The sequence below is a fragment of the Misgurnus anguillicaudatus genome, chromosome 8 (genome assembly GCF_027580225.2).
Source record: "Misgurnus anguillicaudatus chromosome 8, ASM2758022v2, whole genome shotgun sequence".
Taxonomy (NCBI): Eukaryota; Metazoa; Chordata; class Actinopteri; order Cypriniformes; family Cobitidae; genus Misgurnus; species Misgurnus anguillicaudatus.
In genome coordinates, this window is record NC_073344.2 from 33,199,450 (window position 1) to 33,223,187 (window position 23,738).

The 23,738-nt window shown below is 37.2% G+C and overlaps 1 protein-coding gene across 2 annotated transcripts in view; it reads right to left on the reverse strand.

The window, feature by feature from the left end:
• The window catches only part of LOC129450107 (voltage-gated inwardly rectifying potassium channel KCNH7), a 52,252-nt gene that overhangs the window by 332 nt on the left and 28,182 nt on the right, over positions 1-23,738 (reverse strand). The window contains exons 3-10 of one of the 2 annotated variants that reach the window (XM_055212584.2): positions 20,375-20,530; positions 13,803-14,264; positions 11,129-11,149; positions 10,533-10,556; positions 10,147-10,361; positions 789-1,214; positions 297-696; positions 13-212 (exon numbers count right to left, since the gene is read on the reverse strand). In XM_055212584.2, the coding sequence (XP_055068559.2) occupies positions 13-212; positions 297-696; positions 789-1,214; positions 10,147-10,361; positions 10,533-10,556; positions 11,129-11,149; positions 13,803-14,264; positions 20,375-20,530 (1,904 nt within the window). Of the gene's footprint in view, positions 1-6; positions 213-296; positions 697-788; positions 1,215-10,146; positions 10,362-10,532; positions 10,557-11,128; positions 11,150-13,802; positions 14,265-20,374; positions 20,531-23,738 lie in introns of those variants that run through there. The other variant, XM_055212585.2, reaches the window with a different exon arrangement.

The window sequence follows — 23,738 nt, forward strand, 5'->3', positions numbered from 1 at the left end:
ACAGGCTCATACCATGTTCATATCGATGCCATTGGTGTAGGTCCATGCGTGTTGAAAGTACTCCTCCAGTCTCTGTCTGAGCGGGTTGGGTATCTGGTGGAAGCGGATGAATTCTTTAACACGGAGCATCTGCAGATGGTACCGTGCAGTTCCCGAGTACAGTCGCTGGATTATGGCGGACACGTTCCCAAAGATACTAGCATACATCAGAGCTAAACACAAGAGTAGAAGGATGAAATCAGGATTTACACACAAAACAAACATACTGTAAGGTGTTTCGAAGGTGCGATACCCACAGCCAATGAGCATGACACAGATGGAGAAGATCTTTTCCGAGTTGGTGTTCGGTGAAACGTTTCCAAAGCCCACGCTGGTCAGGCTGCTGAACGTGAAATACAGCGCGGTGACATACTTGTCCTTGATTGACGGGCCGGAGGCGGGATCGCTATAATTATACTGCTTTCCAATAGACATCCCCAGATTATCCAACCAGCCGATCGTGTGCCCGAGATATGGCTTCTCCACGTTGCCAATCGCGTACCATATGCAGGCCAGCCAATGAGCGATAAGTGCAAATATACACATGAGGAGCACGAGGACAGCCGCTCCGTACTCCGAGTAACGATCCAGCTTTCGGGCCACACGGACCAACCGCAGTAGTCGGGCAGTTTTCAGCAGTCCAATCAGAGTTGTGGTCTGAAAAAAATATGCAAATCATGTAAAAAGATAAAAACTCACTTTTATAACTTGAAATGAATCCACATAAATAATGAATCCACACATCTAACCTCCTCAGATCCTGACCCAAAAATCAGCAGGTCAAAGGGGATGGCCGCCACCATATCTATAAGGAACCAACCCTTAAAATAATGCACGGCTATCTTAGCCGGGTGGCTGACCACTTCCTCGTTGGTGTTGACGTATGTAGTCCTGAAATTAATCAGAATGTCTACGATGAACATGATGTCTACCATGAGGTCCACCACGTTTAGAGGACTGCAGGAGTAGCCGCACTCGCGCCTCTTCTGCTCCTCCAGGTCGTTGAGGAGGAAGGCGGCGCTGTAGGGCGTGAATATGGCGGTGTGGATGACGAGCAGAAGGATCAGCCAATCCCAGACGGCCTTGAAGGGGCTGGAGTGTAATATGGTGAACTTGTCGATACGTGGCGTCTGAAGCTTATATTCTGGAAGAACGTCGGCGCCTAGCGACAACACCTGAAGCAAGGAGATCGATGGTTACTATGACAACAATGGTGCATTTATATTTTACATCTTTTAATGGTTATTTCACAACATCAGATCAGAGGCTTGTGGTGACTCGTACATGAAATGATGGTTTGTACTGTACACGCACACGCACTGCAAGTTGTGAAAACACACAAACCTAGAGCAGTGGGCAGCAGTCACTGCAGCGCCCGGGGAGCAGTTGGGGGTAAGGTGCCTTGCCCAAGGGCACCATAGTCACAACCTGCTAGTCATGAGACTCAAACCGGCAACTCTCGGGTTACATGCCCAACTCTCTAACCACTAGGCTATGACTGCCCAATTTGATTAAAGGAATAGTCTACTCATTTTCAATATTAAAATATGTTGTTGCCTTGGCTGGGAGTTGTTGGTGCATCCCTCTGTCGTCTGTGTGCGTGCACGTGGGCGCTGGAGCGCGCTGCGACACTTCGATAGCATTTAGCTTAGCCCCCCATTCATTCATTCAATGGTACCATTTAGAGATGAAGTTAGAAGTGACCAAACACATCAACGTTTTTCCTATTTAAGACGAGTAGTTATACGAGCAAGTTTGGTGGTACAAAATAAAACGTAGCGCTTTTCTAAGCGGATTTAAAAGAGGAGCTACGTGTTGTGGCGTGGTGGCACTTTTGGGAGTACTTCGACTCAGCGCAGTAACACCCTCCCTCTCCCATTATGAGAGTGAGAAGGGGAGCGGACTTTTCAGGCGAGTCGAAGTACTCCCAAAAGTGCTATTACGCCATAAAATATAGTTCCTCTTTTAAATCCGCTTAGAAAAGCGCTACGTTTTATTTTGTACCACCAAACTTGCTCGTATAACTACTCGTCTTAAATAGGAAAAACGTTGATGTGTTTGGTCACTTCTAACTTTATCTCTAAACGCTTACGTGCACGCACACAGATGATAGAGGGATGTATCAACAATTCTTAGTTAAGGTAATAACATATTTTAATATTGAAAATGAGTAGACTATTCCTTTAACCAATAGGACAATATATTGTTTTCAACAGAAAATTGACTAAAACTTCAGCTTTAAAGGGACACTTTTTTGAAAATAGGCTATTTTTCCAGCTCCCCTAGATTTAAACATTTGATTTTACCATTTTGGAATCCATTCAGTCGGTCTGGCGCTACCACTTTTAGCATACCTTAGCATAATCCATTGAATCTGATTAGACTATTAGCATCACGCTAAAAAATAACCAAAGAGTTTCGATATTTTTCCTATTTAAAACTTGACTCTTCTGTAGTTACATCGTGTAGTAAGACAGACGGAAAATTAAAAGTTGCGATTTTCAAGGCAAATATGGCTATGACTATACTCTCATTCTGGTGTAACAATCAAAGACTTGCTGTTGTAACATGGCTGAAGCAGGCACAATGATATTACGCAACGCTCGAAAATAGTCCCATTGGTAACTTTTAATAGCAGGGGTGTTAATACTACAGATGAGTCAAGTTTTAAATAGGAAAAATATCGAAACTCTTTGGTCATTTTTAGGCTCGATGCTAATGGCCTAATCAGATTCAATAGACCATGCCAAGCCATGCCAAAAGTGCCAGCGCCAGACTCGGAGATCAGCCGAATGGATTCCAAAACGGCAAAAATCACATGTTTAACTCCAGGGGAGCTGGAAAATGAGCCCATTAAAAAAAGTAGTGTCCCTTTAAGGAAATTTTGTGAAAGTAAAGAAAATATCAGTACATGTAAATGCTGGATTAGTTTCAACCCAGCATTTGGTCAAAAAGGGACAAATCCAGCACGTTGAGTTGAAATTTAACCTACTCTTGATGGTTTCAACATAAAATGCTGGGTTGTTTTTAACACATTGTTGGATATTTATGCATTTGGCAGACGCATATATCCAAAGTGACTTACAGTGCATTACAAGCTATACTTTTTTCATTATTTGTGTTTCGTATGTCCGAACCATTGATCTTTTGCGCTGCAAACGCAATGCTCTACCACTGAGCTATACAGGAACAAATAATAATATTTTTCTGAGCTAATTTAGATTTGTCCTTTTTGATCAAACTCTGCACAGAACCCAGTATTATATGTAAGAATAATACGCTGGAAATTTCATGATCCAGCTCTTAGATGACAGGGAGGTGACTGCAGGGAATTTATCACGGACCACAGCACAAAACCCAGTTAGAGACGAACGCACATACAAACAGTCTGTTATGTCCTTCCCATCAGGGAACCAGTTTGAACAGACAGGACCAGTCTTGCGCTTGACTGAGCAAATGTATGCATCATTATTTGCAATATATTATGTCTCACAGAAAAACACTTATTACTGTATTACGAGAAAGAGAGAGAGAGACAGGGAAAATAAAGGCAATGGGATTCTATCCTTGACAATTTCCCATTTCTGTCTGTGACAGTAATTGCCATGCCTTCAGCTAGTCAGTGTGTGAGTCTGTGTTTGAGCTGGGAAGTCATGGGCGGCAGAAGCTAGCAAGTCAAATGTTACGCTTTGAATAGATACCTGCACAAATCAAAAAGTCAATGCTACATACATTGTCAAAGAGTCAAAATAATACATTCAGAACGCATCATGGGTGTGATATCAAGACATTAAAGGGATAGTTTACCCCCCCAAAAAAATGAAAATTCTGTCATCAAACCTGTATACATTTCTTTGTTCTGATGAACACATAGGAAGATTTTTTGAGAAAAATGTTGGAAACCAAACCATTCGGGAGCCCTATTCACTTCCATAGTGTAAGACAATTTCCTGAATAAATATAGCACCTCCCCAAAGGATACTGCATGGGGGCAACGTGAGTGCTCGGGAAAGCAACTCTCTACGATTCACAGTGGACTTCCCACCGAGAAACATTTGGGTTTCAAAGACACACCTTTAGGGTGTCATACATTTGTATTCTTATTGTCTCAAAGCAAACTGTATATGAAATGCTACATGCACAAAGAATCTAAAATCTGTATCTTATTTGTTTTTTCATTGAAATATCTCATTGCAAGTGGTTACAATGGTCTCACCCATATAACAACAGAATATAATGTTAAAGTATATGTGAAACTTCATTCAATGTTAATAGACACCTCCCATTCCAAGCATAAACCAATCACCCACTGTATACAGATTAAGGACAGCCCTTAGTTTTACAACAACCAATCAGTACCAAATTCCTATATGCTTTGTTCTCTGGTTATTTAAGGAGATGTGTACAAGATTTAGGCGGGACTTTCAATATCTAGAAATGCACCCCATGATGCTGTATCTTTGATATAGCATCATGTATTTTTATTTTATTTTGAGGAATCTGTAACCAGATCTTCATCTCCTTACCAGGTATGCAATGGTTTTTCGTTTGTTTTGTATTTGAATTGGAATGTAAATTGGCTTCTGAATTATGTTTTTCCTTACCTGGTTAATAAATTGTTATGTTTGGATTTATTCTGCGGCTACGAAAGTTATTGACATGATTAGTAAATTACGATGTATCCTTGTTTCCGCAACGTCTGAAAATCAGGCTAGTACCGGAACAAAATCCCAGACTAGATGGCATAGTAGTACATCAGCGGAGGATTTTGGAGATCCGACTAGCACTTGGCGCTAGTTTAAGTTAAATTAGATGCGTGGAGGCTAATTTCCTGTTTAGAGTAACAAGTAAATGTTGTCTGACCACTCTAAATCAGATGAGCCTCAACCTCTGGTTATTTCAATATTAATCTATCTAAGTTGCATATTAAATTATGTCACGATTATACAAAGCTATCATTGGAGAAGACGGTCAGTTTGTTTTATGATAGTGGTCGTGAGCCTCTGGTTAGAAATAAATATTGTAATAATTAAGTTGCACCTCTATGGGGACTAAATAAAGTATGTTCAGAGATGAGCACGCATAAAAGGCGGCCTTCTGAACATATGGTCAAACCTCTAGCAGCGACCAAGCCTGATTCGGTTGTGATCGTGGGCCCGCATGATTATTAAATATTAATAAACGGCCGGTGCGTGAGTCCAAAGCGACATGAGTAGCCGAATGAACGGATGCAATAACAAGTAGGGCTAAACAAGAATAACCAAACATCCACCCAAATTCTGTAACTGTAAAAGTAATCATCAATCCAATTAATATTAACATTATCTTGGAGTCAGATAATAATACAAAATTGCATAAATGCCTAAACGTCACTTGCAAGCGCCGGAAAAGACTGAACGCGCTATTACCCTTCGTTTGGATTCCGTCGTTGGGCCAAACGGATGGATGGGGTCATATTTGGACTCCTTACAATAGTATTCTTTTTTCCTATTATGGAAGTGAATGGGGCTCACAAACAGTTTGGTTAATATCTTTTAGAGAAATGTTCGGTTTGGTTACAGACATTCCTCAAAATATCTTCCTTCATGTTCATCAGAACAAAGAAATGTATACAGGTTTGTAACAACATGAGAGTGAGTAAATGATGACAGAATTTTCATTTTTGGGCGAACTATCCCTTTAATTTAAAGTGTACTGCTTCATGCCTTAAAATAGCTTGAATGTAACTCTACACCCTTGACTAATCGCTCAATTAGTATATGCGGATCAATGAATATGCAAATTAGTTCCCACCTCCACTTAATAACACGAACTGAGACCATATATGTATGAAGAGTTTGGTTCCAAAACGCAATAAACGTCATTAAAAAAAAAACGAGTTACCGCCAAAATCAGTATTGTATAAGGTCAGTATTAAAAAGTAAATTCGTAATGTTTATGCAAAATCCGATATCCGACGTGTTATTTTGTCATTTTTTCTCCCTTTTATCCCAAAACGCGATAAACGCCCGTCTTCCTTCTCTGCAGAATGCAATAAATCCGCTCAACAAATCACAGCGCACAATTCCACGCATTGTAAACATTAAATGGCGGCGCGTTGAATACACACAGAATCCTAGTTTTTCTCATCTACTTTGTACTTCGTGATCAACAAACAAACAAAAACAAAATAATACTTTTGATGGCATTAATAAACCTGTGTGGTGGTTTTCTGTGGCGGGGAAGAAACGTAAGCCATCAAAATCAAATAATTTACATGAGAGGCACTCGGGCAAGGAAAAATGCCAGCTGTTGCTTGTTCTCAAACTACAGCATCAAGCTTCTGTCATGCTAACACATTGACCCCAGGGGATCTTATGAAAAACTTTACATTATTTTACTCAAAGTCAATTAAAATCGAGCAGGACCAAAACATTTTACAGCTGATCGCTGTCAAAAAAAAGTTCAGCGACGATGTCCCAAGGATGACGGCAACAATGACAGTGTTCTTAATATGACAAAGCAAGTGTTTTGGTTAAAAACATTAAAGTTTATTTTTTTAATCATCAGTGTATACCACTAGTCAACTAAATGAATATAACATGGCAAAGATGAATGCACATTTATATATTCATTCAATAGATTTATAGCCTTTTGGAAAAAACACTTGAATTTATTGCATTTTGCGGAAAAACATAATCAGTTTTCATAATAAATCTTTGAAAATCAAATTATGGATTTGAATGTTTAATGTCATTCTAACCTAAAGATGCTATGTGAAAGTTTGTAACAGAAAATAGTGGTTTTCATCTTGGTATAGAAAACACATTTTTCCGAAATTAGTCAAAATGGATTTATTGCGTTTTGGAACCAAACTCTTTATATGTACATAGATGCTGCTTTTGACAGTTCTAGACACATAGCTGATAGTTTCACAATGCGTACGAGAGTTTTTCGACGTTGATGTTAACACGTTAAAGCATTCACACTGCACGTGTGAGCAGCATGTGAGTAGAGCTGAAGCAGCATTTCAGTGGCAAGTCTATGCTGCATTTATATCTATGGCTCAGACTGCCTGATCCACTCGTTTAACTGTTTGACGTTATTGGTTGCATGTTTGTTATGTAGAATTTTAAACCACTGTCATTGGAAATTTTCTATTTTATGGGGAAAATACTCCGCAACGCTGTTGAATGATTAAGTTTGTCTTAAAGCATATTAAAAACACCACATAGACATATAAACAACAACAATAAAACCTTACATTTCAACACAGGGGGACTTTAAAAAATGGTATCGATCATAGAGAGCTAAGTCACGTTTGGCACAAAGGTTCATGTGCGTGGGAGGCTGTGTTTTAAATGCCAAGACCCAAGTCTTCAACCAGCACGATACAATGAATGAATAAGATGAAACGAGCCATCTGTGTGTGTGTGTGTGTAACTGGCCATCTGGTTAGTTATAGGCAACATGTCTATAATGTGACAAACAAACAAATACTGTTAAAAAGAAAGCAAGAGAAGAGGTGGGAGTGAAAGAGAAAAAAATGATAGAAAGAGAGAAAATTGAGCCAAGTCTATTAAAACATTACTAAAACAGTCATATTTGTATGAATTAGCCACCATGTGAAAGAGCTACGAACTGACATTGTGTGGGTTACGTATATGATAATTTGTTACACTGTTATGGAGAAACAGCTTATACTATATGTCTATTTTAACTTTAGTCTAACTGAAACTATTTAGGTTTACTAAAATGATATCTTGCACCGTGAAAAACAGCATAGCAGAAATCATTTATAATATGAAGCCTAACCTGAATATGAACCTGAACATTTTCCAAGCAGTATATGGAGGCTGAAAGTCAGGTTCACCTTTAAGAGCATCTCAGTATTTACTGCGGTAACAATTATTTTTCCTTCGTAAATCTATATTTATTTTTAACCATAAAATTGATTGTAGTCATGTTAAGATTACATTAGAGCATTAAATATTAACAGGATTTAAAGGAACAGTATGTAAGAAATGTATATCAATAAATCATAAAACGGCCCTGATATGTCACAAGACATTAAGAAATCATGTTCATTTTAAATACTTATATCACTGACAACAGTGGTCCGGCCAGGATATTGTCATTTAAAAAGTGGAGTTGCAGCCCTCAACTGATGTTTATGTTGTCATGTTGTGTATTGGCCACCAGTTGTGTGATTGCAGTACCAGTTTTAGCCACAAGTTTTGTGATTGCAGTACCAGTTTTGGCCACAATCCTACATACTGTTCCTTTAAGAAAGACTGCATTACCATCCAGTAGTCTAAAACCAGACTATAGTAAATGTAGTCCTTGAAGCCCACTGTCCAGTAGTTTTCGAGTACATTTACATTTATTCCTTTAGTAGTCGCTTTTATACAAAACAATTTACAAATAATGAGAATTTAACATTTTGGGCCCTATTTTAGCGCACGGTCTAAAGGGACGTGTCTGATTCCACATTTAACGACTGGAAAAATGGTTTGTGCGCCGTGCGCATGGTCGAAAAGGGTTGTTCCTATTCTCTTAATGAGTAATGGGTGTGTTTTGGGCGTAACGTGCAATAAACCAATGAGAATCTCAGCTCTCATCCCCTGTAAAAGCCAGTTGCGCTGGCGCTATGTCTAATTGCTATTTATATGACGTACTTTGGAAACTGAAAAACAAAGTGGAGAAAGAAGACCACCAGTTTAAAATTAATGTTAAATAATTGTGTTGTTTTCATTTGTATTGAAATTGTTACAGCTTTTAATTGCTGTAAATGTATGAATATCCAACATCATCAAAAAATAATTTACAAGTATGTAAGAAAAGGTTGTACTCTAAAAATAATGTTTCTAGTCTCACCATATCCACAGATACAGTGTCATCATATACAATAAATCCGTGGGGTAGCATTTAAAAAAAAAATTAGACTAAATGCAATATTTGCATTTGTTTAACGCAAAACATTTGTTTACTTACCAGGCTACAGTTAAAACACCTCTTTACGCCTTCTAACGTCTCATAATCGGTCCTCATTTATGTCCAAGAGACTCCAAAAAAACTTTACATTTTAATGCTTTAATTTTTTATATTCTATAAAGGGTTGTGTTCTGCTGCACATCCATTGTCGTCCTGTATTACGAACCCGCTCATTAAATATCAAAAACAATGCGTCATTGACTTTAGAGCAGGTTTTTGTTGGTCAATGGCGTAGTCTATTTTAGTTGCCTCAAAATAGCAACGCGCCAACAATGCGCCTGAACACACCTCGTTTTCAGACCAGAACGCCCATTGGCGCAAAATTGGGCGCAAATGCATTTTCTATTTAAACAATGTTGCACTAAACGTGAAAATGATAATTGCGCCGAATTGAAACTAACAAAAGACACTTGTGTCGCGCATTGCGCCGGGTGTATGATAGGGCCCTTTGTCTTTACCCCTGGTTTAAATAATAATACCAAAATGCCTACCGTATTTGGCTATTGGTACTGTATTTATTAATAATGTATTTTATGTGTTTAAAAAACACAAAATTTTTTCCTCTGGAATAAGGTTCATTAAATATAAATGTGACCCTGGACCACAAAACCAGCCGTAAGTAGCACGGATATATTTGTAGCAATAGCCAAAAATACATTGTATGAGTCAACATTATCGATTTTCTTATCTTATATTAATATCCTAATGATTTTTGGCATAAGTAAATATCATGTTCCATGAAGATATTTTGTAAATTTCCTACAAAAATACATATAAAATGTATTTCTCATTAGTAATATGTGTCCTATTCTTACAAACCATACATCATTGGAAAGCTTATTATAGATGATGTTATGACTGGTTTTGTAGTCCAGGGTCACAAATTGTGCAAGAAAAATGTATTAAAAAAGTAAACGGTCACTTTCCCTTTACATTTGGTGAATCTTTATATACAGTAGATTTACAATAGTTATAGTCCATACATGCCTTTTCTCTCGATAATAAAAATAAAAATGTTTGATTTTCTAATAAAAAAAAAGGTTACTGTACCATTTCAAATAGTGTATGCAAGACCACTTTGTTCATTTTGGGGTTTACCACATTTATACAAGTAAAAAAATGTTCGTCTCTCACCTGTGTGACCTTCTCTGTAACGTTGTGTGTCCGATCCTTGACCTTTGGTGCGATAATGGTTTTCTCAGAGGAATGCGGAGAAGATGCTCGCTTGTCATTATTGGTCTCGGAGAAGTTCAGGGTGATGAGAGGGATCTTGTTGATGGTGCTGTACTTATTGAGGTTTGAGTCAGACGTGGAGCCCAACAGACTGGACCTGATCTGATTAAATGGACCTGAAGGACACATGCACACCAAAACGACACACTCTATTTACAATCTATGATTATCTAAAGCAATATTTTTAAACCATCAACACAGTATAGTCAATCGTAAACACAAAGACGGGAGACGAACAGACGACAGAGACATGCAAACTGATGAATAAAGAGAAGCTCTAGCCATACCCCCAGCCATCCAAGAGCGTGATACTAGCCAATGAGAAGAGAGCAAAAGAAAGAGGAAGGGGAAGTAAAGAAGCAATTTAACGTTTGATAGTCAAAAGGTCAAAGGTCAGGAGACAATATAGTATCAAGAAATGTATGACGTAAACAGGTCACTGAATTGAAATGAAAGGATTAACTGTACAACAAAGTCACAAGTATTTAAACAATCCATTCTACAACAGAATACAACTGGATGGGTGAAAAAACACTTCAGTGTAAAAAAAACAACGAGAGAGAGAGAGAGAGAGATGAGACAAAGAGAAAGAAGAAGCTGCAAAAAGCTCATTCTTAGCTCTTCAGTATTGATTTAAATACTGTACAGCAACTGCTGTATTTCATCCCATGCACTTTCATGTGACATTTATAAAATGCATGCAAATCTCTCTTCGAGTGTCCGTTTGTTATACACACAAACCTATTATTGGGTAATTTCGTAGGTGTTTTGGATGTGTTAGAGCATTCTGGGTAATTCAGTAGCATTCAGTTTCAGCCTGAGCATGCTTCACACAGGCAGGCAGGCAGGCAGACAGGCACGTGCTGTTTATCAGCTTTGTTACCTTTAATATTACGCCCATTATCTGAGACAGCAATAGAGTACAGATGGTGAAAAGAGAGAAATATAGCAACAGACAGTGAAAGGCAGTTCCAAGCAGCAGTGACGGGTGAGATTTGAAAGAGTGCTTATAATGTGCGTGAGTGTAATGCTGCGTTTACACCAGCCGCGGTAGAGGCGTCAAGCCGAAGTGATTTCAACGTTAAGTCAATGTGAAGACGCGTTGACGCGCGTCTGGAGGTCTTTTAGTGCATTTTGCTTTGGACGCGAATTTGCGGCTGCTGCCCAAGTTGAAAAATGTGAACTTTTTTGGGAACGCGGAGTCACTCATTTAGCATGAAGGCTTGATATTGTCCGTGAGCAGTCACCTGGAGCTATACGACACAAGTTCTTATTTCTATAGAGACAGGAATAAAAAGGACCTCCCTTGAAAGAGTGTCAGTGAGGACATTGGGCAACCTGGTAAGTTGTAAATACACATTTAACTTTTGAGTCACGTGACGTTTATCGACCCGCGCCGCCTATAGTAAGGTGACCAAATACAAACCGGTAACTCTCTCGATAAATGCACAATCAACATTAGCCATCTTGCAAACAGACAACGGCATAGCACTTGCTCCTCCCACAAAAAGCGGATTTCGGCTCTGACGCTCTAGACGCGTGAATGCATTCAAACTGTTCAAGCGGTAGACACCAGTTTTGATGGTTGGTGTAAATGCAGCATAAGTGTTTTAGAGTTGATATCGTTGCAGGTGCAACATTACAAAAAGTCACCAGAATAGAAAAACCCAAGAAAAACTTCTTGATGGGTATACAGAGACGAGACCTGTCAAGAACATTTAAACTCCATAAAAGGATCGTTTTAGCATTGTGGTATTTTGTGTATTACTTTATTAAATAATAATAATAATAATAATAATAATAATAATAATACAATAATATTATATTATAATAATAATAAATAATTTAAAAAATTTATACATCATGGTTATTTGTCACGCTGTCTTTTTCACTGTAAAAAGTGAAAGCTGCTCTACTTAAAAAGTTACTTTAACTGGTAAAATAAAGTTTTATAAACATTTAATTTCACTTTAAGTGAAAAATTTAAGGTGACTTTTTTAACTTTAATTGGTAACATCTTAAATATTTAATTATTACTTAAAGGAAAAATATTTAAGTAGAAAAACATTTAAATGGTGTTAGGTGTTATTAATTGAAGTAATTTTTTAAGTTAATCCAACTTTTCCTTTTTACAGTGTACATGTAGAGCTATGCTTAACAAAACATGCAAAGCATCACTGTTACAGTAAAAGTAAAAAAGCATTACGATAACGATAATTGTAGGAAAATTTGTGCTTAATTGTTATGAAATGTCAAAATGCAAAATAGGCTTAATTTTTATGCTACATTGAATTTACACTTTTTTGTGATTTTGGCCTGAAATCATTTTTTTTGGTAACCAAGACGTGTTTATTTTTGACAAAACCAAAAAATTGTCATTAAAACAGACAGAACTATAGGCATTTAATTTATAATTTTATATTCCCTTAATCAATTATATTAGCATTAATTCAAATAAATAGTGTATATGTAATAAGAAACATTTGTATATTTAAATTAAACAGGTCAAAATCACAATTAAAAACAACTGATTTTATGTGTATTTTAGCCTATTCACATGTAGCGTCCATGTAGCTCAATTGACAGAGCATTTGAGCAACACAAAGGTTAAAGGTAAGACTCTCAGGTAACACACATAGTGATAAAATGTATATCTTGAATGCATATCTTAAATGCTTTGGATAAAAGTATCTGACAAATCTGTAAATAGTAATTGTTCCAATAGTTCCAATAAGCTCCAATGGAGTTTAGGGATAATTTATAATAATATGTGAGTCACAATGGTAACACTTTACTTAAAGGGGTGTTCATAAGACTGACATAACACCTTCATAAGACTTTATGCACGTTTATGACAACTGTCATTAAGTGTCATTCATTCAATTATGTCATTTTAATGCAAAGATGACATTGTTTGAAATGTCTTTGTTATGACAACTTGACATTAACCAATACATCATAACATCAATACACTTTTTACCAGTGATACAAATTGAATTTGTCATTAAAATGTCATTAAGTGTTAATACGCTGTCATTTTATAACAACGTCATGAATATTTTTCTTGACCTCAACTACAGTGGTACAAATATATTTTCTGATTAAAATGTCATTAAGCGTTAATACTCTGTCAAATTGTTTTATAACAACATCATGAATATTCTTCAGTTCATAATGTTTTTTAAGTTTTTTGGGTCCATATCGCTGCAAAGTTAATTACATTACATTAAATTGATTTTATGTTTAGTTAGTTTTTTCTTCTATGTCAGATTTATGACAAGTTGTGTTGTATTGGTTTATGTCAAGTTGTCATAACAAAGACAATTCAAAACAATGTCAGTTTTGCATTAAAAATGACATTATTGAACAAATGACACTTAAAATCTCCTTTATGTTCATGACACGTCATGTCATGATTATGAAGGTGTCATGTCAGTCTTATGAACACCCATTCAAGTAAAGTGTTACTGTCCCAATTAGCCACATATTAAATAATGCTTAAAAAGCTGATTCCCATCATACTGTCTGTGAATTTATACATGTTTGAGTGTGTATACCTTCACTAGCATGCCGATCACGGTACGTCCTCTGTGTTTGTGTGCCGAGTCCTTCTAAATCGTGCGTAGATGATGCTCTCTTAAACGTGCACATACTGGCCCGCGATGCCCTGCGCGACGCAGAAAATATAGGCTCCCGAGGGTCCACCCGTTCCCAGGGGCCCCGTGGAGACGAGTGATCCTGTGGCCCTGAGATTGGTGAGCACGACCCCAAATAACTCTGACCAATCAGAGCCCGGGTGTCATTTCCGTAAGAGGGGCTACAGCTTTCACCGGTGGGTGGGTGGAGTTCACGCGGAGAGAGGGAAAGAGAGACGGATGACGAGCAGGACGAATGTTTCTCATTCTGATCGGCTGAATGGATGGTCACCTCGTCTGGGTCTTCCTGGGGTAGAGACTGCTTACTCACTCCCAGCATGCTTAGCGGAGCCAGCAGACGAAAACGAAAGAAGCGGCCCTTTTCTGCAAAATAAAAAAGAGATTTGTGTTTCATAATCCTGTGCTCATTTGTGAAAGCATATTTCCTCTGTCTACCAATGTGAGCTTATATCCATACTGACTGGTCCAGAATCAGCTAAGATTTCCTATAAAAATATCATGTAAATCTACCATAACAGCATAGTGTAGTTAACTTAAGCAGTTTGGGCTTGTCTATCAAATGAGGCAGCACACAGTCTTTTGACAGTTACTGTAATTGATGTGATTTACAACAGACTATTAAAGAAGACCGCAGCTCCTGAACATTAAAGGTGGAGTTAGTAATATCTAGACCATTAGTTAAAAATAATGATGGTCTTTTAAAGACTCCCCTGGTCTTCCTTAAGGTCCAGAAGCTTAGCAAGCAGACTACAGTTCAAACCAAGCAATAACGAAAGCAACGTGTAATAATAGTTAACAATAAACTGAAATAGAAGTATTTAAAAGTCAGGAAGACACACTTTTGTTCGTATTTTTTGCTAGAGGTTTTGCTACAGTACATTGCCAGAAAAAAATATTTAAAAAAGAAATGGTCACAAGGGAGGTACTGTTTCAAAAAGTATACCTTTGCACCTATAAAGGTCTTCATAGTACCTCAGACATACATATTGGTAGCAAATAGTGCATTTTAGTACCTCAAAAGTACATTTTGGTACCTTATATTGGTATACAAATGTTTTTGTGGTAAAATCATGGGTTTGCAAATGGTAATCAATAGGCAAAAACATGGCATCACACAATTACTATAATAAAACCACGTTTAATTTTTTAAAGGTTCCTTAATACTAAAAATATTTTTAATTATATTCATATATTATTATGTCCCATCATATATCTCATTATAATCTTACAATATAGAGTAAATGTGACCCTAGACCACAAAAGTAGTCATAAGAGTAGTTTTTTTTTAATTATAAATAAATAGAATAAATAAGCTTACCATAGGATAGGACAATATGGTCGAGATATAACAACAATATCTGAAAATATTAAGAAAATTGCCTTTAACTCATTCCCCACCAGCCATTTTTTTGAAATGTTACCAGCCAGCATTTTTTTGTGATTTTCACACTGTAAAAAAATCCGTAGAAATTACAATGTTATTGCAGCTGGGTTGCCGGTAATTTACCGTAGATTTAAATTTATGTTATTTACTGGCAAGAGTTTGTTTAAAGTAAAATAAATTTTAAATATTAACAAGTCTTTATCTTTACAGAATAAAACTACACAATAACAACCTCATGCAAAGCATTCTGGGAACCAGAAATCATCAGCAACCTTTTTCTGTTTTTTGCTTCAGATTTTGTTTCCCAGAATGTTTTGCTTGATGCTGTTTTTCTAGTTTTATTCTATAAAGACATAGACTTGTAAATGTTTAATGTTCATTTAACTTTGAACAAAATGTTGCCAGTAAAAAACATAAATTTAAATCTACGGAAGTTACCGGCAACCCAGCTGCAATTTCTACGGAAATTTTTTACAGTGCACAAAAGTTTCACAAAATCGCTTCCAGGAAAATTTTCTTCTAAAAAAATATAAACATACAAATATATTAAATGAAAGTACAGGCCCTCTGCTTTCAAACAAACAATAATCAAACAAAACAGGATTTTTTTCATCCTATCTATATTTTTTCTCTGCTTATAAATTCTTAAATATGGGTATTTTGTTTCAGAATACAATTTTTTTAGCAAAGGCTAAAATAATGGAATTTTTGTGAAAGATTTTTGTTAGAGATCAGATTCTGAACGAAGAGTTTAAAATTGGTAAATAACGTTTTTGCTTGTTTTTTATAAATTGGGTAATTGCCATCTAATGGAAAATCGCGGTACTGAAGATTAACATAAAAATTTACCAGGAGCATGTTTTTTAATGCAAATGTTTTCTCTTAATTGACGAGATATCTTGTCAATGGCGGGGAAAGAGTTAAAGTTGTCCAAATGAAGTCCTTAGCAACAAACATTACTAATGATAAATACATTTTTGATATATTTATAAAAGCAAATTTACAAAATACCTTATACATAATTATTCTTATGATTTTTGCATATAAAAAATACAATGTATTGTTAGCTATTGCTACAAATACACCCGTGCAACTTATGGTTTTGTGGTCCAGGGTCACAAATGTACGACATGCACGTTTGTGCACAGCTGATGTTAGCTAAAAACAAACACACTCATACATTTTTCAAGAAAATGATAGTGATGGGCAAAGATTATTTGCAATTAATCACATACAAAATAAAAGTGATTTATATATATATATATATATATACACAAAAATTCTGAAATGAATATATGTATATGTGTGTGGTTAAATATACATAATAATAACACACAATACACACATATACATTATGCAAAAAAATCACTTTTATTTTGTATCTATTAATCGTGATTCATCTTTGCCCAGCACTAATAGTTTCCTATTTTACTTGCATGCTTTAAGGAATGCTCAATATGACTCTGTCAATATCATCTACTGTAACTGTACTGTACTTCGGTGCATTCAGTAAATGACTTGATGTACAGTATAAATCGCAGCGCGGCAGCAGCCGGTAAACATGGTTACACTGATGGGGTCTCTGCAACCACACGACGTGACCCACAGTGTGAATCTTTAACAGAAACTGTCTGAACTTTAACCAAGCAGATTTGCCTCTGATAAAGAAAAACTGGGACATCTGCATCAATAAAATTAGATGAGAGGAGACGTGGATCAAATAAAACTCTCTTCTTTGTGGGGCGAGAAAGCCCCAGGACTCTACAAAGATGTTATTACCTGAGCTGCCATAGAGAAAATACACTTAAATAATTTATGGTGCATTGAGGCCGGCAAGCTTAATCGAATATTACAGTACCACAAGACGGAGTGTGGGAGAAGGCCGACTGTTCATGCCCTACAACAACAATACTGGTGTCATAAGAAAGCTCATGCTTTTTCATGCCTTGGGTGTTTAATACAGTATGAAGCTGTATTTGAAACTTTATTCATTATTATGACGTACATGAATTAATTTCAATAATTCAGATACAGAATTTATTCAATATAGTATATTTTCGCATAGCAGGTCAAATTATTTTAAATGTAAATAGAAATAAAAATATATTATTTCATACCAAAAATAGTCATAATGTACTACTTCCTTCTTGTACTTTTTGGACAAAAAATCTTAATGCTGAAAGCAAAATTAATGACTGTTTTTTTAAGAGTGGTCTTTTGTCTGATTTCTTTCTCTCTCTCTTTATCTTTTTTCTAGGGTTTCAATACCAAGCCAGCACTAATTAAAAGTCTCCAAACTGGGCTATTTATATCACATAAACAATCTAAACAAAGCTAAAAGAGGCTTTGAGCGATGGAACGAGTGTCCTCAATTTTATTTGATCAGATCTGATAAATCATTGCCAGTGTTTAGAGACACCGTGACAAAAATCTGGATGGAAAGCTCGTAAATGTTACCAGCTAGTCTGTGTTGACTTCGCTGGTTTAACATACTTCCTCTCTGTTTAGCCCTGTGCTTCGCTTTCATAGGGAGAAAGATGTTGGAAATCTAAATTCATCCCTGGTGAAAGTTTTCTCTGCTGCTTTTTAAAGCATCGTGATGTGTGTCTCAGCAAAATACAGATTGCCATGGCAAACCTTCCGTTTTTAGCAGCCCTGACTTAACAGTTTTATCTAGCTCACATACACACACACACACACACACACACACACACACACATGAATATACACAGATGTCCTTTTGAAGACATTTCTAGTTGCTATGATACTGAGAAGATGGTATTAGGATATTAATTGGATTTCATAGTTCAGATGCGACTACAGAGTTATAAATAGAGTATTGGAAAGTTAGGAATGAAAGAACATAAGAAAGAAACAAAAATAAATGAAAGAAAGGCAAGGAGTGAGAAAGGAAAGAAAGAAGACAGGAAAGAAAAGAAAAAAGGAAAAGAAAGAAGGAACAGAGGAAGAAATGAAGGAAGAAGATAAGATAAATGAAGAATAAAAGAAAGTAAAAAGAAAGAAAGGAAGAAAGAAAAAGGAAGAGAAAGCTAAGAAAGGAGGACATGTGAAGTGAGGAGGGAAGAAAGAAAGGAAAAACACAAGAAAGATAAAAAAAGAAAGAAAGAAAGAAAGAAAGAAAGAAGACAATGAAGACAACGACAGGACAGGAAGACATTGATGAAGTGAGGAGGAAAGGAAGACAGAAAAAGAAAGGAAATGAGGCAGAAATGAAAACAAGAATGAAAGAAAGAAAACAAGAAAGGATGGAAGGAGGGAAGGAAGGAAGAAAAAACATTAATGAAGGAAGGAAGGAAGGAAAAAAGAGAGATAAAAGGAAGAGAAAGACAGGAAAGAAGGACATAAATGAAGTGAGGAGGGAAGGAAGAAAAGAAGGAAGGAAGAAAGGAAGGAAGGAAAGAAGGAAGGAAGGAAGGAAGGAAGGAAGAAAAAAACATAATAAAGGAAGGAAGGAAGGAAGGAAGGAAGGAAGGAAGGAAGAGAAATAAAAGGAAGAGAAAGCCAGGAAAGGAAGCCATGAATGAAGTAAGGAGGGAAGGAAGAAAAGAAGACAGGAAAAAAGAAAGAAAGGTGGAAAGAAGATAATGAGGACAACAACAGGAAAGGAAGACATTAATGAAGTGAGGAGGGAAGGAGGACAAGAAGACAAAAGGACAAAAGAAAAGAAAGAAAGGTATTATAAAAGGAAGAAATTAAGGAAGAAAACAAGACAGAAAAAGAAAGGAAAGGAGGCAGAAATTAAAACAAGAATGAAAGAAAGAAAACAAGAAAGGATGGAAGGAGGGAAGGAAAAACATTAATGAAGGAAGGAAGGAAGGAAGGAAGAAAGGAAGGAAGAGAGATTTAAGGAAGAGAAAGACAGGAAAGGAGGCCATGAATGAAGTAAGGAGGGAAGGAAGAAAAGAAGACAGGAAAAAAAGAAAGGAAACAAAAAAGGAAGAAATGAAGGAAGAAAACAAGACAGACAGACAAACAAAGACAGACAGATAGACAGAACAACAGACAGACAGAACAACAGACAGAGAGAAAAAAAAGAAAGAAAAAGAAAGAAAGAAAGAAAGGAAAGGAGGCAGAAATTAAAACAAAAATGATAGAAAGAAAAGGAAGAAATTAAGGAAAAACACAAGAAAGAAAAAAGAAAGAAAGAAAAAAGACGAGGAAGTGAATAACAGGAAATGAAGACATTAATGAAGTGAGGAGGGAAGGAAGAAAAGAAGACAAGAAAAAAGAAAGAAAGGAAAGGAGAAAGAAATGAAGGAAAACACAAGAAAGAAAAAAGAAAGAAAGAAAGAAAGGCAGGAAGGAAGGAACGAATGAAGGAAGAAAGAAGATGGGGAAGAGAATGACAGGAAAGAAAGACGTTAATGAAGTGAGGAGGGAAGGAAGACAAGAAGACAGGAAAGAAAGAAAGGAAACAAAAGAAGGAAGCAATGAAGAAAGAAAACAAGACAAACAGACAAAGACGGACAGACAGACAGAGAGAGAAAAAAGAAAAAAGAAAGAAAGAAAAAGAAAGAAAGGAGGCAGAAATGAAAACAAGAATGAAAGAAAAAAGACAAGAAAGGAGGTAAGGAAGAAACGAAGTAAGGAATGAAGAAAGAAAGCAAGAAAGAAAGCAAGAAAGAAATACATTAATGAAGGAAGGAAGGAAAGAAAGAAGTCATGAAAGAAAAGAAGACAAGGAAATAAGGAAGGAAATAAGGAAGGAAGAAAGAAAGAAAGAAAGAAAGAAAGAAAGAAAGAAAGAAAGAAAGAAAGACATTAATGAAGGAAGGAAAGAAGTCATTAAAGAATAGAAAGAAGGAAGGAAGGAGAAGGAAGAGAAGGAAGGAAGGAAGGAAAGAAGGAAAGAAAGAAGGAAGGAAAGAAAGAAGTCATGAAAGAAAAGAAGACAAGGAAATAAGGAAGGAAGGAAGGAAGGAAGGAAGGAAGAAAGAAAGATAAAAAGAAAGAAAGAAAGACATTAATGAAGGAAGGAAAGAAGTCATTAAAGAATAGAAAGAAGGAAGGAAAGAGAAGGAAGGAAGGAAGGAAGGAAGGAAGGAAGGGGATGAGTCATTAATCTCACTTTGTTCTGGTTTGGATGGAGAGGTGTGGTTGAGTCGGTCTAATGAGTCCATGCTGCCATCATTTAGCACATAATCAAAGCTCAAGATGAACATCATGACCACGCCCTCTTGATTCTTTACTGGAATGATGTGTGTTGTGCACAAGAAGTCTGATCCTGTGGAGGCACACAAAGAAAGAAACAAACAATGATTATTATTTAAACCATTAAAAGACACACTTAGCATGAATTAATAAAAGCCCTCTGATATTAACACATTCCAAATAAAACATGAATTAATCCTAATTAAACAAATTTACAGGCAGAAATTTGTGCAAAACTACGCAAACAGACCCAACCTGCACTTTTTCGCGTGCAGACATCGGCATTTATTTAGTTTGACAGCTTCAGGGATCATTCCTGACAGTCAAAGACAGGCGTCGCCATGGCAACTAAAGGGCAAGATGGCCCTCGAGAAAAGATTCTACTTTGATTTAATAAACCTGTGGATATACGTTGATCGGTGCAGGGGCCACATCGCTTTAACGGTGATGGTAATGAGCCGCAGGCTGCCTGTCCTAATTACCCCTATCATTGCCATAGCCATTATCAGATTCATTTCCATAATTATAATTCAGCTTTTCCAGGACATTCATATGAGCAGTTAAACTTACAGTAAAGAGCCGCTAGCTGCAGTCCAATAACCGGTAATTATCAAACAAGATTACTGTGTCCCTTTTAGTGAACACTTGAGATCTTTTTAGATTATTAGACTCCTGATTATTAAATCGCAACATTTACTGGCATCGTCCACTTACAGGATTCAGTTTAATCCAGTGTTTCTCAACTCTGTCTGTTTTCCGTATTTTTTGTGAATCATTCCGACAAAAATCCGCGAGCGGTACGGATGATCAGAAATCCCTGTTTGATCATTCTAGCCTGCAGGAGCAGCCATCCCGTGAGAGCGTGTGGGATCGACTCTATTCACAAAATGAGCCCTGATATCCATTACACAGACACACATCTGAAAGAATCAGTGTGTGTTTCTCAGTATGTTTGACCGTGTGATCTATAAATAGACTGAGCACTGGTCCAACATGCTGAGTTGCTCTGTCGTTCTGTGATATTTTTAGCATCACGTGGAGCTTTTCCTATTACACCTGCAGCACATCTATAATAAACACACAGGCATACAGAGCAGCGTAACACCTGGAACAAACAACACATGCGAGCGCTTAAAGAGTCTGAATGAAAATCATCATTATTTCAGCAGGGATGATGCATCTCACAACATCAGCTGCATTGTTCTGTATCATTCACTTTAAATGTTAAGAACACAAAGTTAAAAATATATTTTCACATTTTTTATTATATACGTTATATATATTTAATGTGACGTCTTCTCTTTCTATAAATGATGAATAAAGTAAAAGAGTGACGGTCACGGGAGTAATCTGGCTATGACCCTCAGCTACAGTACATCACTGTCAATATAACCACATAACGTAATAAATCCTGAGAGACAGAGAGAGAGAGACGCGCTACATCATCCAAGGCCGAGCTGAAAAAAGCAAGCAAAGCATTTTGAGCTCTACTGCTTCTTTTTAATGCTTACAAACTCTCCGCTCGCGCAGAAAATGCTTTTCAGACAGGAAACTTTTCATGGGAATTAACAGGAAAATATGGGAATTAATTGGAATAAACTGGGTATTTGAAAAAAATCCAGAGTTGCATATAACAGGGCATTTACAAACAAGATTTAAACAGTAACTAAACCCTAAACCAACTTTTTTAGTTAATGATCTGTAAGAATGGGGCTTTATTAGTGCTGTTCATTGATTTTAGTAACTTTTTTGACATTTGGATATTTTGGGCCCTGTTGTAACGATCTGAAACGCAAGTGCGAAGCGCAAAGCGCAGGTGACTTTGTGGGCGGATCTTGGGCGCTGTTGCTATTTTCCCGGCGGGAGGATAACTCTTGCGCCAGGCGCAAATCAATAAGGGGTGGGTCTGAAGTAGGTTCATTATTCATAGGTGTGGTTTGGGCGTAACATCAAATAAACCAATCAGAATGTCATCTAACATTCCCTTTAAACGCAAGTACGCCATGGCGGGTTGCTATTATTATGACGGATTTACCAGGCGCACACCAGGAACGGTTCACAGCCGAGGAGACCGACGTTCTTTTACAAGCAGTCAAAGACAGAGAAGTTGTTTTGTATGGGGATGGGAGAAACCCACCCAAATCAGCGTCAGTTAAACAGGCGTGACAGGAAATAGCCACAATTGTCTCATCAGCTGGCATCCCCAGGACGTTGCGCCGCAAGCGCTACAATGATGTCAGGAGACGGGGAAATCCCAAGCTTGCACGCCGGCACGCCGTGTAACGGGAGGTGGATCTGCCTCTACACAGGACCTGACGCCAGCAGAGGACATCGCTGTGTCCACCCTCACCGCTGAAAGCCAAGAAACGCAAGCAGTCCAACCCCAAAGTACACTTACAAATCAAGTTCACATACATTAAGGTTTCTTATGAAAACATGTGAATTATTATTTACATAAAATAAACGTAATACAGACACACAACAAACTTATGAAAATATTTTAATCGTTATTTGCATGATAATTTTTTAACGCAGCCACACAATAAATAAAAACTATCACCACATTGCTCACCACAATGATTTCCCTTATCTCATGTGTTAATATTTTTTATTGTAACAATTTATGATTTGAAAAAATAACTGTTGCATCTGTGTAGATTAGATAAGCAAAGTGTGTGCGCGTTGTGCACGCTATACATTATGGTCAAGCATGCGCCCTTAAAATAGCATAATGAACAACGCGCAACGCGCCACTGACTTTAGATTAGTTTTTTTCTGGTCAGTGGCGCAATTGCTTTTTGAAACTGCAAAATAGCATAAGGGATGGTTTGCGCCGGAACACGCCTCCTTTTTTGCGCTGAACCGCCCAGGGAGCGCAAGTTCATTCCCTAGTTTGTCGACGTGCGTCTGTGGAGGGAAAAACCCGCTGTGCGCCGGTGCAAAATACGAATGATACATGCGTCACTGACAAAGTCAATTGCGCTGGGTGCAAGATAGGGCCCAAAGTGTTTCAATACTACAATATATGGTGTAAAAACATCTGAGTGCTGCCCTCTTCAGGTTGAACGGTGGCTACTGCAGTTGAATTTTCCTATTGGATGTTGGGTCCAAAAAATAAGTTGTGACGTAAGCAGGTTCAAACTCACCACGCCCTTGTTACAATCTCACCACACACTTGGTACGAGCTTAGTTCGTCCCCTCTATCTCTGTTGGGATCTGCCCACTTTTCTTGCATTTTAGAAATATTTCTAGTGGGTGGAGTCAGGCTCTGACCAGGGGTT